Consider the following 15,738-nt stretch of genomic DNA (forward strand, 5'->3'; position numbering starts at 1 on the left):
GGTTTTCTCCGGGTGTTCTGGTTTCCTCCATCATTCCAAAGACGAGCAGGTTTGGAGGTTAATTGGCTTCTGGAAACTGTCCCTAGGGTGTACGATATTTTATGGGTGATAGCCGGTCGGCAGAGACTCGGTGGGCTGAAGGTCCTGTTTCCATGCTGTATTGCTAAATTAAACTGAATTCACTGCCCATGCTAACACTTGAGGAAGGTTCAACTGCTCTGTACTAATATATGAATCCCTGCAACAAAAAAGGGAGAAAGTGGAACAACAAAATAAATTCCATTCAATCATCAATCTGATTAGACGTGTTAAATTTGTGCGCAACCACTTTATCTGCAACTGTAGTAGTTAAGGTAAATTTCGAAAGGTTTTTAAGGCAAAATAAAAATAAATATGCCCATGACAGATCATGCAGGGGAAAGGGGGAAGGAACTCACTGAACAGTAAAAGACAATGCTAATAGTGTAAGAGAAAGGACACCTGGACAAGGCACAACAGTCCAAGTTGTTTACTGAAGATTAATTCAATCTTATTGTGGGTTGCACAGCGGTAGAGTTGCTGCCGTTGTGGTCTGGTTTCCTCCCAAGAAGTGCAGATTTGGAGGTTAATTGGCTTCGGTAAAGTTTGTAAATTGTCTCTAGTGTGAAGGATAGTCTAGAGTACGGGGATCGCTGGTCTGCATGGACTCAGTGGGCCGAAGGGCCTGTTTCCGCACGGTAGCTCTAAAGTAAGCTCAAATTAAAGATGCAAGAAATTTCTAAATCCAAGGGAATACAAAATAACAAAGACTCCAAATAAACTACACTAGAGAATATGCTGGTAATATGTCTTCCCAAACAGACAGATAGGATTATGGAGGACATTCACACCCGTTTTCTAATCAGGATGCCATTGAAACTTCTAAATTGCAATTAAAATAATGCTGATCTTCCTCACTAAACTCACCCAGTGCCATTTAATGTAATGGCCAGGTACACAAAGCTGTGATGGCTGAAGGATCTGCAAGAGCATTCTTTAAACTGAGACTTGGATCACGTAATTAAACATGGAATGGGCAGGCCAGATATTTTCAAGGTCGAAAGGAGCCCAAAGAAATAATGGTTTCTCAGGAAGAGAGAAAAGTACTTTAGAATCAGATTGTGTTCGCCTGGGAAATGCTGGATAAGACTTGAAACGTGTTTGCAGAATACACAGAACCATAAACAGAGATCAGACAAGCAAGATACAACTTGTCCATCACAAGGTAGCATGGTCCAAACAAACATAGCAAGTTAGGACACAAAGTGTTGGAGTAACTCAGCACGTCAGGCAGCATCGAATCATATTATACTTTGTCCTTCTTTATCAGATTCTTTTATCAACCCTAGTGGATATCTGAAATGTTCTCAATCCTTTGAATGTTGTGATAATTCAGCCAGTCAAGCAGCATCTCTGGAGAACGTGGTTAGGTGGCGTTTCTGGGCATGACCCTTCTTCAGACAGGCTGTGTGGAGGAGTGGAAGAGGGGGAAGCGAACTGAGAGAGGAGAGGCAGAACAGAGCGTGATACAGACGAGGGGGTGGGTTGATAGACAGACGGCTGGAACAAAGGCCAGAGATTAAAACCAAAGGTGTAAGAGAAAAGATTGAAGAGTTGCAAATAGTGAAGCCAGAGGAAGTAATGGAGGGAAAAGGGGAGGGGGAGAAGGGAAATAGGTGAGAGTCCAGGTTCAGCACAGGGAAGGGGTGTGCACAGGATTTGTACGAGTAACCTAAAATTGAAAAATTCAAAGTTCATACCGTTGGGTTGTGAGCTGCGCATGGTGAATATGACGTGCTGTTCATATTATATAAAACAGTATAGCACAGGAATAAGCCCTTCGGCCCACAATATTTGTGCCAAACATGATGCCTGGTTAAACTGATCTCATCTGCCTCTGCATCATCGATATCCCTCTATTCCCTTCACTTCCACATTCCACAAAATTCTTTTATTTGTTTTTAAATCGTTGAATGGGCTCACCCCGCCTTACATCTCTGAGCTGCTCCACCTATATGCTCCTGCCCGGTGCCTCAGGTCAGCTGATCAGCTGCTCCTTGAGGTACCAAGGTCTAAGCGGAAGCTCAGAGGGGATAGAGCCTTTTCTGTTGCTGCTCCGGCACTCTGGAACACCTTGCCGCTGCACATCAGACAGGCCCCCTCACTGTCCATCTTCAAATCCTCCCTAAAAACACATTTTTATTCTTTGGCTTTCGACACTGGCTGAGGCATTGCTCCTGTTCTTAGTGCTTTTAATGTCTTTTAATTTTTAGTGTGTTTTTTATAGTCCTTCGTTTTACGGTTTTTTAATGGTTTTTAATTGTTTGTAATAGCTTTTTGTCCATGAGTTCTCATGTACAGCACTTTGTGGCAACTGCAGTTGTTTAAAGTGCTTTATAAATAAAGTTATTATTATTATTATTATATTATGCCTGACTAAAAGCCTCTTAAATGCCACCATCGTATCTGCCTACCCCGGCAATGCGTTCCAGCCCCCCACTACTCTGTGTAAAAGAACATGCCCTACACCTCTCCATTAAAGCTTCCCCCTCTCATCTCATAGGCATGCCTTCTGGTATTGGACATTTCCACCCTGCAAAAAAGATTCTCACTGTCTTCCCTGTTAATGCCTCTCAGAATGTTATATACTTCCATCGTCACCCCTCAACTTCTGATGTTCCCGAGAAAAAAAAAAATGCAAGTCTATCCAACCTCTCCATGTATCCGAATCCCGCTAATCCAGGCAACATTTTAGTAAACATCATCTGCACCTTCGGCAAAATCTCGACATCTTTCCTGTAATGGGGGAACTCGAACAACATACGGTACTTTAAATGCAACCTAACAAAAATCCTATGGAGCTTCATCATGGAGTTTGAATTTACATCGCAATTTCTGGGGGATTGAAGAACAAGAGAATGGTAGAATGCATTGCTCGTTCCTAGTGCCTTGTGTATATTAATATTCAGCAATGTAGATGACATTGATGTTGAATGGTGGTGACAAGCAATTCCCAGTCCAGTACCTGCACTTTTGGTCATTTGATAAAAAGTACGATGAATGTTGTGTTCTATAGGAATATATCTGAATAATGAAAATTTGCAAGCAAAGTACATAAGTGTCAGCCAAAGTACAAGCTAAACTCTTACCTGTTCAAGTGCAACAGATAAATTGAAATTCTAAATGAGGCAGAGCCAGGATCAATGAAGAGAAACAACCTAAATGACAATGTTCCACGCTTCAATCATGAATAAACTTCAAATTTCTCCATTGGCTGTAAAATCCTTGGGAATGTTTGAAGGTCGAGTGAATATTATATAAATGCAAGCTACATAAATAGAATCATAGAGCTATAGACCACCAAAGCAAGCTCTTCGATCAAACTTGCCCAAGTTGGCATCCTGGATAGTCCCCATTTGCCTGCATTTGGCCCGTTGTATTCCAAACCATTCCTTTTCATATATCTGTCCAAAAGCCTTTTCAAAGTCATAATTACACCCACTTCAAAAGGTTCCTCTGGCAGCTGATTCTAGATACGGCCTACCTCGTGAGTGAGAATGTTGCCCTCAAGGTCTCTCTTAAGTCTCTCCCCACTATCATTAAGCCTATGCCCTCCAACTGTCTCTAACCTGCATAAAAGACCATGTGCATTCTCCTTATCCATGCCCCTTGTACATCTCATTAACGTGACCCTCAGCCTCCTACGCTCCAAAGTAAAAGGACCCAGCCTATCCAACCTCTCCCTATAACTCAAGCTGCCTGCCCAGGTAACATCCCAATGCATCTTTTTAGTACCTGTTTCAACTTAGTGACTTCCTTCGTAAAGAAGGGCATTTTTTTACAGGTCTCTACAATCTCCCTACACATCTGCTCTTCTAGTTCATGTTGACGGTTAGGAGGCCTAAGTGCGATCCTCTTTCTAAGTTATGCCCATTTTGCCTTGCTGGACAATCCCCCAAGAATATCCACGCTCAGCACTGTAGATATGTCCTCCCTGAGGCAACTCCTCATCCTTCTCGCTTACTTGGATCAGGGTGTATTCCCGACCTTCCAACCTACCTCGTTGCAGATGCCGCACTTATCTCTGTAACAGTAACGTTGCAATGCTGTAACACTATGCTTTTGCACTCTGGTAATTTTTTTCTTTGCTCTACCTGTTGCACTTGTGTATGGCTTGATTGTTGTCGTATATAATATGATATGATTTGACTGGATAGCCCACTGTATCTTGGTACACTTGACAATAATAAACCAGTATCAATAACAAGACCAAATACAGTTTGTAAGTGTGACCTTGAGCTTCCAGTCAAGTATAATCTTTCATTCTCCATCCTTTTTCCTCGGATTTCTAAATTTTACTCTGCTCTTGAATCTCACAACGTACTTAAGGATCATTTACTTAGAACTCCCAACACACAGCACTACTCATTCAGCATTGCACAACTGAAAAAAAGATACACACAAAACGCTGGAGTAACTCAGCAGGTCAGGCAGCAACTCTGGAGAACATGACGTTTCAGGTCAGGATACTTCTTCAGACAGTTAGCAAGAAGGAACGGGGTAAAAATAACTGGGAGATAAGAGAGGGCCAGACAAATCACTGTCAGCAACAAATGACCCGATGTATGGCTGGTGGGGAAGCAAAGAGCTCAATACATTTTGTTTTCAAGGAATGTAACAGTAAAGCTCATTGAATATCCTGAAGCTCACGCGAGTTGCTGCCATTTTGTGAAGGACCTCGTGCGCCTTGTCCAAGTGATAACAACACTACATGTTATGAGGCTCAACAGAGGATTTGCTCTGGTCAAATGAGACAGGCTATCCCAGTCTATAGCAGTTGCCATTAAGGCAGTTCCTAGATATTGCTTCTACCAATAACCTCCCCAGCCTCAAGGATGTACTACACACATCGGCATAATATGTAGAAAGGCACCGCAGATGCTGGTTTATACCAAAGATAGACAAAAAAGTGCTGGAGTAACTTAGTGGGTCAGGCAGCGTCTCTGGAGAAAAAGCATGGGTAACATTTCAGATCAGAACTGAAGAAAGGTCCTGACCCAAAATGTCACCTATCCTTTTTCACCACTGTGCCTATCACAGGTGGACTTAAACTGATTTTAGAGAATGCAGGCATATGCAAATATATCAGTTTATAAATTGAATATTTATTTTTAAGAAACCAACCTGTTCTGGCTGATTGGTGTTGGAGAGAGGTATCACAGTCCAGATGATGTTCAGTTGATTCAACGCTGCACTTGTTGTGAAGGTACATGTTAGTACAGCTGTTTGACCTCTGGCAACCGTTATACTTGCACTACCCACAGTAACTTCTAACAACTCCACCCAACCTGCCAAGAAAAAGTTAATATTACACCAATGCAATACAACCATCTCATACTATTAATCACGTTTAAATACTTTGTTTTCATTATGAACTAGTCATGAACTGTTCACAGAATACAAGATATATTAGAAATGTATTATAAACCTATGTAACGAACAAAATCAAATGATGAACTTTGACATTGTGAATTTCAACAGTAGTAAAAATCGAGCGATCAAATAAAACACATATCACCACACGACAAAGCTGTCTGTATGGAGTTTGTCCAATGGCGAAGTCCATTTCAAATAAATGCAGATGCAACCTTAAGAGAATACTATTTATCTTTCGGGATCTGCAAAATTATATCCCTATTCGGTCTCTGAAGAACATCAAAGCCACTGGGCAGCATGGTGGCACAGCAGTAGAGCTGTTGCCTTACAGCACCAGGGACCTGGGTTCGATCCTGACTACGGGAGCTGTTTGTATGTAGTTTGTACGTTCACCTCGTAACCGCGTGGGTTTTTCCCAGGTGTTCCAGTTTCTCCCACACTCCAAAAACTTACAGATTTGTAGGTTAATTGGCCTCAGTAAAAATTGTAAATTGTCCCTAATGTGTAGGATAGTGTCAGTGTACGAGGATCGCTGGTCGGTGCGGACTCAGTGGGCTGAAGGACCCGTTTCTGTGCTGTATCTCTAAACTAAAGCTAAACGCTGCTTTTCCAGCAAACTTTCTTGCAACTTTATTACTTCATCCCAATTGGAAGCTGCTTTCAGCTAAAGGTATTATTTTTTGTAATAAGGTAAAATTTAAATTTCATAGATTGCAAGACACTGCATTTTGCATTTCATCTGCCAACAATTTTCTCCTTCATGAGAAAGCTAATTCCATTTTAATATTATTGCCGTAACAATTAATGTATTTCGCCAAACTACTCCACCTAGATATAAAAGGAATTGAAAAAAAGTATATAACTATTGCTGACAATAATAGGGATAAAAGTGTGCTTGGTAATCCTTAAATGCTGATGACATGTCCGTGTGTATAGGCTGCTGTTTACTTCCCCAAAGTTCATTTACTTAGGATTTGTAGATTGATGCTTAAAGATAGCTTGTATTGAATGACGAGCTGCCAAGGGATTTTTCAGAGTTACCTTACACATGCTTAGAAATCAAATAAAGTGAATCTGCTGGAAAAGCAGTGCTTCTGATGTTCTTCAGTGATACAAAATAGGTATTTAATTCAGCAGATCTTGAAAGATAAATGGTTCTCTCTTTGGGTTCAATTTATTTATTTGCCTTAGACTTTAAACCTTGTAGATACAGCACCGACACAGGCCCTTCGGACCGGGTCCACACCGACCTATGATCACCCTGTACACTAGCACTATCCTGCACACTAGAGATAATTTACAATTTTTACCAAAGCCAATTAATCTACAAACCTGTATGTCTTTGGAGTGTGGGAGGAAACCGGAGCACCAGGAGAAAACCCACGTGGTCACCGGGAGAATGCAAAAACTCTGCATAGGCAGCACCCGTAGTCAGGATCTGGGTTGCTGCCTTACGAGCCTCTGGCGCTGTAAGGCAGCAACTCTATCCCTGTGCCACTGAGCTGCCCGTTTATTTTTCACCCTCCATTCCTTCCAATTTTCTCCGAAAGAACTCAGGCTGGATACAGTTCCTCAAACCAAGTTCTCTGATGCTGGTCACAAGCAGCAATTTTTCACTGAGGCTCATCCATCAGTGTTAAGCTAAGGCTTATTTCACTAATTAAGCTCTGTCTGCACTTAAAAGTTATTAAATATTCCCTGCTGCACTGAGGAGATAAGAAAATAAAACTGCTGCACCATGAATTGTAATCTTTCCATAATATTTTGGAATTAGTTTGTTTTTGCGATCATTTCAATAAAAAGCATGCTGCTTGGTAAAAACAAACTCTTTCTTCCATACTTACATAAACATGTATGCACAGAATTTGATGAATAACAAACCAAACCGGAATCAGATTTCCTTGCTAACTTGTATTATAAGTACAGATGTTAGGTATGGTATTACAGTGATAGCATTAATTCCCAATGTAAAGTACATGAAGTGATACAGCAAAATGCTGCAGCACATTACCTCAGCTATGAAATGACTGTACTTTATTGCTTATGCCATTTTAGAGTGATTAATTCTGTTTTGCTATAAGCAGATTAAGATGGTCCCAGCTGCCAGGGGTATGTGTCCTTTGTCACTGCAGAACATGACTGGAGGGAGGTGATCAGGTGTTTTCTGTTGCTATAGAGACAATCTGCTGTAATCTGATTTTTTTAAATAACTATTTTTAGGTATCTCCACTAACATGGTGCATGTACATAGCCTGTTTGAATATCCATTGCCAATATCCCAAACTAGGAAAGAGGTAAATGCTGACAACTACAAAAAAAATGTAAATGAAAAGGAAAAGAAAAATCAAAAACATCTTGTTTGTAGGTTAATTGGCTTCGGTAAAAAAAAAAATTGTAAATGGTCCTTAGTGTGTAGGATTGTGTTAGTGTACGGGAAGATCGATGTACGGCATGGACTCGGTGGGCCATAGGGTTGTATTTCTAAAGTCTAAAATCCGCATTTACTGTAAATCTGAAATAAAAACAGAAAAGTCTGTAAATACTCAGCAGGTCATGCAGCTTCTGCACACAGAGAAGCAAAGTCTCTTTCAGAGTCTTTGTCAAAATTTGGAAAGAGAGATAATTTGAACTTGGACAGAAGATAGAGCGGGGTGGGGGGGGGGGGGGAAAGAGAGATTGATAGAAAAAAATGAATGTCTATGACAGGGTGAGACCACACCAAATGGGTTAATGGAGGTCAGGCAGTGATTATGCATCTTTGTGCTGTGGGACATGACCAGAGAGCCATGCTGTATTAATGTGGAGAGAGAGGGAAAAAAAACCCAAAATCAAATATCGCCCAAAGCCCTGCTAAAAGCAACACATAACAGGGAAAATAACTCAGTGCTTCCACACCTCAACATTTTTTTTTCCTGAAATAGAATTCCAAATTAACTGGAAATTTATGGTATTTCCTGGCCGGGGTAGCCTTCCCCAACTGCGCACGTGCAGATACCGGACCAACTGCGCATGCCCTACCGCGTCACCGGCGCCATTTTCAATTGTGACGCGGCTGACGGGCCTCCCCCAAATGGTCGCAAATATACAGGTACATACTTTTTTTCCGCAAATCATCCCGCGGGCCTGATTGGACCCTTTGGCGTCTCCCCGAGGATGCGCAGTGGGCCCGGATTCCGCGTGCGCGCAGTTGTGGGCGGCAGTCGCACGTGCGCAGTTGGGGAAGGCTTCAGGAAAGAAATTTCCTGAAATTATTTAATTTCTCTAAATTTACTTGAATTTCAGGTAATTTCCTTCAAAGTGGAAACACTGAAATAACTACAAATGGAACCGAATTCAAACTCTACAAACGGTGCAAATGATCAGGTGGATCAAGTAAAGCAGCATTGTTTTCTCATTTTATATCTTACAGAATCAAATGCTGGAATACATCGTCTGCTTTCATTTAAACCATATATTATCATTCGGAATAATAACACAAGTAGTTACATAATCAGAAAGGCAGGACTTTCAATAAATTATAACGAACATTCCTCAATTCTGGGTTCACCTTTATTATCGTCACATATGCCGAAGCACTGAAAGCTTTGTTGAATGAATGAATGAATGAATAAGTTTATTGGCCAAGTATTCACATACAAGGATTTTGCCTTGGTGCTCTGCCCACAAGTGACAACATGACATACAGTGACAGTTACGGTCTGAACGAAATGTCGTTACCTGTAGCCATACATACAATAATAAACAACAGAGCAGACAGTAAACACAAATTAACATCCACCACAATATAACAAAGATGCAAGAGACTACAGATACTGTAATCTGGAGCAAAGAAACAAACTGCTGGAGGAACACACCAGTCAGGCAGCATGTATGGAGGCAGCAGCATGGTTGATGTTTCTGGTCAAGACCCTGTGTCAGGATCCAAAACTTCGACTAGTCTTCTGCCTCTGCAGATGCAGCTTGACCCTCCGAGTTCCTCAATTTCTGTCCAATAATTCAACATCTCAATGCTTGGAAATCGCAATGCTCGGCCTCTTGCTCACTCAGTGGTCCATGTGAGCCAGGAGGGGTCCAGAGGGCGGCGAGGCCAGGGTCCACACAGTGAGATGGGGGTCAAGATCTGGAACATCAGGGGTCAGGAACTGAGGTAGTTCTGTATCTGGAGCTAATGTTTCAAGTGCCTGTGTTCTTCCCACGTCCTATGAACCCACCAAGTTCACAGGAAAATCTATCACACTGCCGTGATGCAGGCAAAAAACTAAGTGAAAAGTGAACGAGTAGTAACCGGAGCAACATCCAATGGGACAGAAAATTCCGCCCGCAAGTGACAACATGACATTCAGTGACAGTTAGGAATGATACATAAAACATTAAACATTAATAATAAAATATTATTGATTCAACATGTGAATTAAATAAAATACCAGAGGCTACCGATATTTGGTTATTGAGTAGAGCTACTACTCGTGGGGAAAAAAAGAAGCTGTTTTTATGTCTGGCTGTGGCAGCTTTGACAGTCCGGAGTCGCCTTCCAGAGGGAAGTGATTACAAGAGTTTGTGGCCAGGGTGAGAGGGGTCAGAGATGATCTTACCCGCTCGCTTCCTGGCCTTTGCAGTGTACAGTTCGTCAATGGAGGTAAGGTTGCAGCCAACAACCTTCTCAGCTGATCGGACAATTCACTGCAGCCTTCGGGTATCGTGCTTGGTGGCTGAGCCAAACTAGACAATGATGGAGAAGGTGAGGACAGACTCTACAATGGCCGTTTAAAATTGGACCATCATTTGTGCTTCCTCAGCTGCCGCAGAAAGTACATCCTCTGTTGTGCCTTTTTGACTGTGGAGTCGATGGTAGCCCCCCACTTAAGGTCCTTGGAGATGATTGTTCCCAGGAACTTCAATGACTCCACAGATGTGACTATGGTGTTGTTGATGCTGAGTGGGGTGAGGGGAGGGGGAGCTCTCCTAAAGTCTACTATCAATTCCACTATCTTAAGAGCATTGAGCTCCAGGTTGTTGCGATGGCAGCAGGACGCCAGCTGTGACACTTCCTGTCTGTAGGCAGATTAGAATTAGAATTTGATCCTTTATTTGTCATTCAGACCTTACGGTCTGAACGAAATGTCGTTACCTGCAGCCAAACATACAATAATAAACAACAGAACAGACAGTAAACACAAATTAACATCCACCACAGTGAGTTCACCAAGCACCTCCTCACTGTGATGGAGGCAAAAATCTTAGGGCTGCTGTCTCTTCCCTCCTCTTCTCCCTCTGCGCTGAGGCGATACCCCACCGGGTGATGGTAAGTCAGTCCCGCGGCTCACCGAGCTCCGCGAACGTGCCGGTTCAAACTCCGCGGCCCGGGGGTGGTCGAAGCTGCCGCCCTCCAGTCCAGCGGACGCAGCTGTTGACGATGTCGTCCACTGGCCCGCGGCCGAACCCCGGACTCAGGCCGCCGCCGCAGGAACGCCGACTCAGCCACCGGAGCACCGTTCCAGCCCCGAGCCGAGTCGCCCTCACATGAGCGCCGTTCCACCCCCGAGCCAGGCCACCCTCACGGGAGCGTCTCAGCCCCGCGCCAGGCCGCCCTCATGGGAGCGCCGTTACCCTCGAGCTGGGCCGCCCTCACTGGAGCGCCGTTACCCTCGAGCCAGGCCGCCCTAACGGGAGCGCCGTTACCCTCGAGCTGGGCCGCCCTCACGGGAACGCCGTTACCCTCGAGCCAGGCCGCCCTCACGGGAGCGCCGTTACCCTCGAGCTGGGCTGTCCTCACGGGAGCGCCGTTACCCTCGAGCTGGGCCGTCCTCACGGGAGCGCCGTTACCCTCGAGTTGGGCCGCCCTCACGGGAACGCCGTTACCCTCGAGCCAGGCCGCCCTCACGGGAGCGCCGTTACCCTCGAGCCATGCCGCCCTCACGGGAGCGCCGTTACCCTCAAGCCGGGCCGTCCTCATGGGAGCGCCGTTACCCTCGAGCCGGGCCACCCTCACGGAAGCACCGTTACCCTCGAGCCGGGCCGCCCTCACGGGAGCGTCTCAGCCCCTCACGGGAGCGCCGTTCCAGCCCCGAGCCTGGCCGCCCTCACGGGAGCCAGCCCAGGGCGAGTCCTGACAGGCTCTGCCTCCGGAGGTCGCCAGCTCCGCCATTAGGCCTCAGCGCAGACGGAGGCAGAGAAGGGGGATACGACAAGAAAGTCGCATTCCCCCGAAGGGAGAGACAGAAAGCCCTGTTTCAACCCCCCACCCCTGGATCAGTCCAATCAGGGTTGTGTCATCCGCTAACTTGAGAAGCTTGACAGAGGAGTCAGTGGAGGTGCAGTCATTGGTGTAGAGAGAGTAGAGGACAGTGGAGAGTACGCAGCCTTGCGGTGCTCCTATGCTGAGGGTTTGCGTGTCCGTGATGTGCTTTCCCAGCCTCACATGCTGCTTCCTGTCTGTCAGGAAACTGGTGATCCACCGACAGAGGGGTTCAGGCACAGTCAACTTGGAAAGTTTGGAGCGTAGTAGCTCTGGCACAATGGTGTTGAATGCAGAGCTAAAAGCAACAAACAAAATCCTCACATTGGTCCCCTGGCAGTCTCGGTGCTGGAGGATCAAGTGCAGGCCCAGGTTGACTGCATCATCCACAGATCTATTGGCCCGATATGCAAACTGCAGAGAGTCCAGCAGGGGTTTTGTGATATTTTTCAGCTTGGCCACCACAAGCCTTTCAAGGGTCTTCATGACTACAGAGGTCAGTGCGACAGGCCTGTAGTCATTAAGACCAGTAATCCTTGCATGCGGGTCTTAATTACATGTATTTTGTTTTGCATGCAATCCATATAGATCAGATATAAGGGGGGAGCGGGGGGTAGAAGATTTAATAGGAACCTGAGGGGTAACATTTTCACCCAAAGGGTGGTGGGTGTTTGGAACGAGCTGCCGGTGGAGGTAGTTGAGGCAGGTACTATCGCAACGTGTAAGAAACATTTAGACAGGTACATGGATAGGACAGGTTTAGAGGTATATGGGCCAAACTTAGGTAGGTGGGACATGTTGGCCGGTGTGGGCAAGTTGGGCCGAAGGGCCTGTTTCCATGCTGTAAGTTTCTATGACTTTCTACAATCAAGTCAAACTCAAGTATAACAGATAGGGAAAGATACAGAGTGTAGAATATATTTCTCAGCATTGCAGTGCATCAGTTCACCAATCCACCAAGATGCAGGACAGAACGCCACAGGAGATCCTTCTTCCCTGTGGCTATCAAACTTTACAACTACCTTCCTTCTGTCGTGGGGTAGACAGAGACGGACTCTCCTCTTCCCCCCTTATTCTTCCCTCCCCCCCCCCCAATCTTTTCACATCCCGCTATCAAACTTTACAACTATTCCCCTTCTGTCGTGGGGTAGACAGAGACGGACTCTCCTCTCCCCCTCTTATTCCTCCCCCCCTCTCAATCTTTGCACATCCCCCAAGCCTTTCCACTCGTCACTTTAATTTCTTTTTACATGTATTTTGTGTCTTTTTATGACTATTTGCAGATCAATTTCCCTCCTGGGATAAATAAAGTTCTATTGTAACGTATCGTACTATAGATAAAGTGCAATGTCCACTGTGGGGTAGACATAATGAAATTTTTATGGATTGAATGCTAGACGAGGACTCAGACACTCAGAGGCCTTTCGTGTTTGAGGGCTCCCAGGATCTGCTAGTTGGACCCAGCGGATCCCCGGCCTGGAAAGGGGAGCCCGCAGAGCCGGCCCCTGCTCGTTCACCCAGGACAAGAAACCGGGAGGAGGGAGCCGGTGACAACCACGGGCGAGGAGCGAGGCAGGTGGGAGAGGAGAGGGAACCGGGGTCGAACCACCCCCGGGGTACAAAGGAGGACAGGCGAAGAGAGGGACGTGACTTCCAAGGAAGGTGGTGGCTGGAGGTCTGCAAAAGCCTGGGGTTGGCCTGGAACGGGCACCGCTCATAAGAATTGGAGCGTGGACTTTGAAAATGGTGCCAAAACATGGCGCCTCTTGCATGCGGGCTCAGTAGACTATTCTATACACTTGCTAATCGGAGCAATAATCTACTGGTTTGTTTGTAAGGAAAAAATAAGTTAACTGTGTTGGCACTTTGCACACGTGACAATAAAAGCACCATTGAAAGAGCAAGCTAAAGCTTCTCTTGTAGAAATATCAGATCTTGTGACACTTCATTTTGTGCCTGTTGGGCGCACTGCTAGAAAGTCTTTTAACTTAAATTGAAGCATTTAGACATATTTTTTGCAACATGGTGCCAGAATCGACTGCCGAGTGATGTTGGGAACGGACCCTGCAGAAAAGGACTCTTCAAAGAGATGCACATCAGATACTCACCAGAGTGAGCAGACCAGGGAATGCCAGGTGGAGGGATGGGAAAGGGCCTGGGACACATGCCAGTCTATTGCTCAATTTTCCCAAATGTGGCTGAAGGAAATAAACTGGAGTCTTCTTCAGAGGATCGGGCCAAGACTCCAAAAGCTGTCACTGCAAACGATAGCTTAATGAACCTGCTTAATTGGGTACATCAATCTGTCAATATCTCGGCAGATTGTGGGTGAGAAAGATTCGGATCTAGCAGTCCTCTCACAAGCCACATTAAGGGACAGAAACTCTTTCAAAATTTACGAGGAAGGTCAGCACTGAACTATTCATGTTCCCAAACAGCCCTGGCTTCCATTGTGCTTTTTCAGAAATGTATTTTGGGGCCTGATTAGTCTTGGAACAGTTGCAAATTCTAGAGTACACGTATCCGGGCGTGCATTGGTGCGCCAAAGTAGCAATGTTTGAAAGTTAAGTTCCGGGGATTAATGTCACCAGCAACTTGTCCTCGACCACCCATATGAAACCAATTGCCAAAAAGCACACCAACACCCCGACATCTTTACAAGGCTATGAAAATCCGGCATGTACCCTGCAACTCTCACCAACTTCTACAGATGCGTCGGTCGTAGAAAGCATTTTATCGAAATATATCACATCAGGTTTGGGAACAACTCCACCTAAGACCACGAGAAATTGCAGAGTATTATGGGGGTAGCCCAGACCAGCACACAAACCAACCTCCCTTCCTTTGTCTCCATCTACACTTCACACTGCCTCAGCAAGGCCAACAACATAATCAAAGGATGAGTCCCACCCCGGTCACTATCTCTTTTCCCATCACGCAAGAGGTTTTCAACAGTGAAAACGCACGCCTCCAGATTCAGGGACAGTATCTTCCCAGCTGTCATCAGGCAACTGAACCATCCTATCAACAACTAGAGCGTGGTCCTGAGCTACCATCTACCTCAGTAAAGACCCTCAGACTATCTTTAATCGGACTTTACCTTGCTCTATACATTATTCCCTTTATCCTCTATCTGTGTACTGTGGGCGGCCCGATTGTAATCATGTACAGTCTTTCCACTGACTGGATAGCATGCAACAAAAAGCTTTTCATTTTACCTCAGTACACATGACAATAAACTAAACTAAACCTTTGTTGGATATCATTAACATTGATGTAACTTATTTATCCCCAATACAAACTCTGACTTTAACATGAACATCCTAATGTTGCCCACAGTTAGTTATTCAAGGTTTCTCCAAAAGCGGTGCAGTTAACCAGCTTTCCAGAAAAGTCAAAGAAATCATTTGAACTGAACCAAAGTACAAGGACCTATGAATTACCCACTTTAATAAAAACTGTAGAATTGTCACTGTTTTTTTTAAATTGTTTAATTGAACTTAATGCTAGGCCAATTCATTCTCATCATACTTTCAAAACCCAAAAATAAATGTGCCGTCAATTCAACACTTGAATATTTCAATAAATGATATTTTGCCTTCTGTTTTAATTATATAAATGAGACTCCAGCCTCTGCTCTTACGGTCTGTGACAGCACCGCGAGCACCAATCTGCAACCAACTCATCATAATGACATCACCTCTCTGGGAAACGGAGAGATACATTCATAATGCCAGTCTATAATCCTCTGTCTAAATCCTCATTTATCCAAAACAAAAACAGAAAGCCCTGGAGTACAAAGCAGTTTAAGCGGGAGAGGATGGAGCGAGGGAGGGAGGGAGGGAGAGGTGGAGAGAGAAAAATAGGATCAACAAGATGAACTAATCTCAGAGCTGTGTAGGAAGGAACTGCAGATGCTGGTTTACACCGAAGATAGACACAGAATGCTGGAGTAACAGCGGGTCAGGCGGCATCACTGGGGGAAAGGAATAGGTGATGTTTCGGGTCGAGGCCCTTCTTCAGTCCGAAGAGTAATCTCAGAACTAGTG

At 44.8% G+C, this 15,738-nt stretch overlaps 1 protein-coding gene across 1 annotated transcript in view; it reads right to left on the reverse strand.

The window, feature by feature from the left end:
- The window catches only part of igsf11 (immunoglobulin superfamily member 11), a 203,175-nt gene that overhangs the window by 66,112 nt on the left and 121,325 nt on the right, over positions 1–15,738 (reverse strand). The window contains exon 2 of the mRNA XM_033033157.1: positions 5,203–5,366. Within this exon, the coding sequence (XP_032889048.1) occupies positions 5,203–5,366 (164 nt within the window). The remainder of the gene's footprint in view (positions 1–5,202; positions 5,367–15,738) is intronic.

Source organism: Amblyraja radiata, chromosome 14 (assembly GCF_010909765.2).
Source record: "Amblyraja radiata isolate CabotCenter1 chromosome 14, sAmbRad1.1.pri, whole genome shotgun sequence".
In the NCBI taxonomy this organism is placed as follows: domain Eukaryota; kingdom Metazoa; phylum Chordata; class Chondrichthyes; order Rajiformes; family Rajidae; genus Amblyraja; species Amblyraja radiata.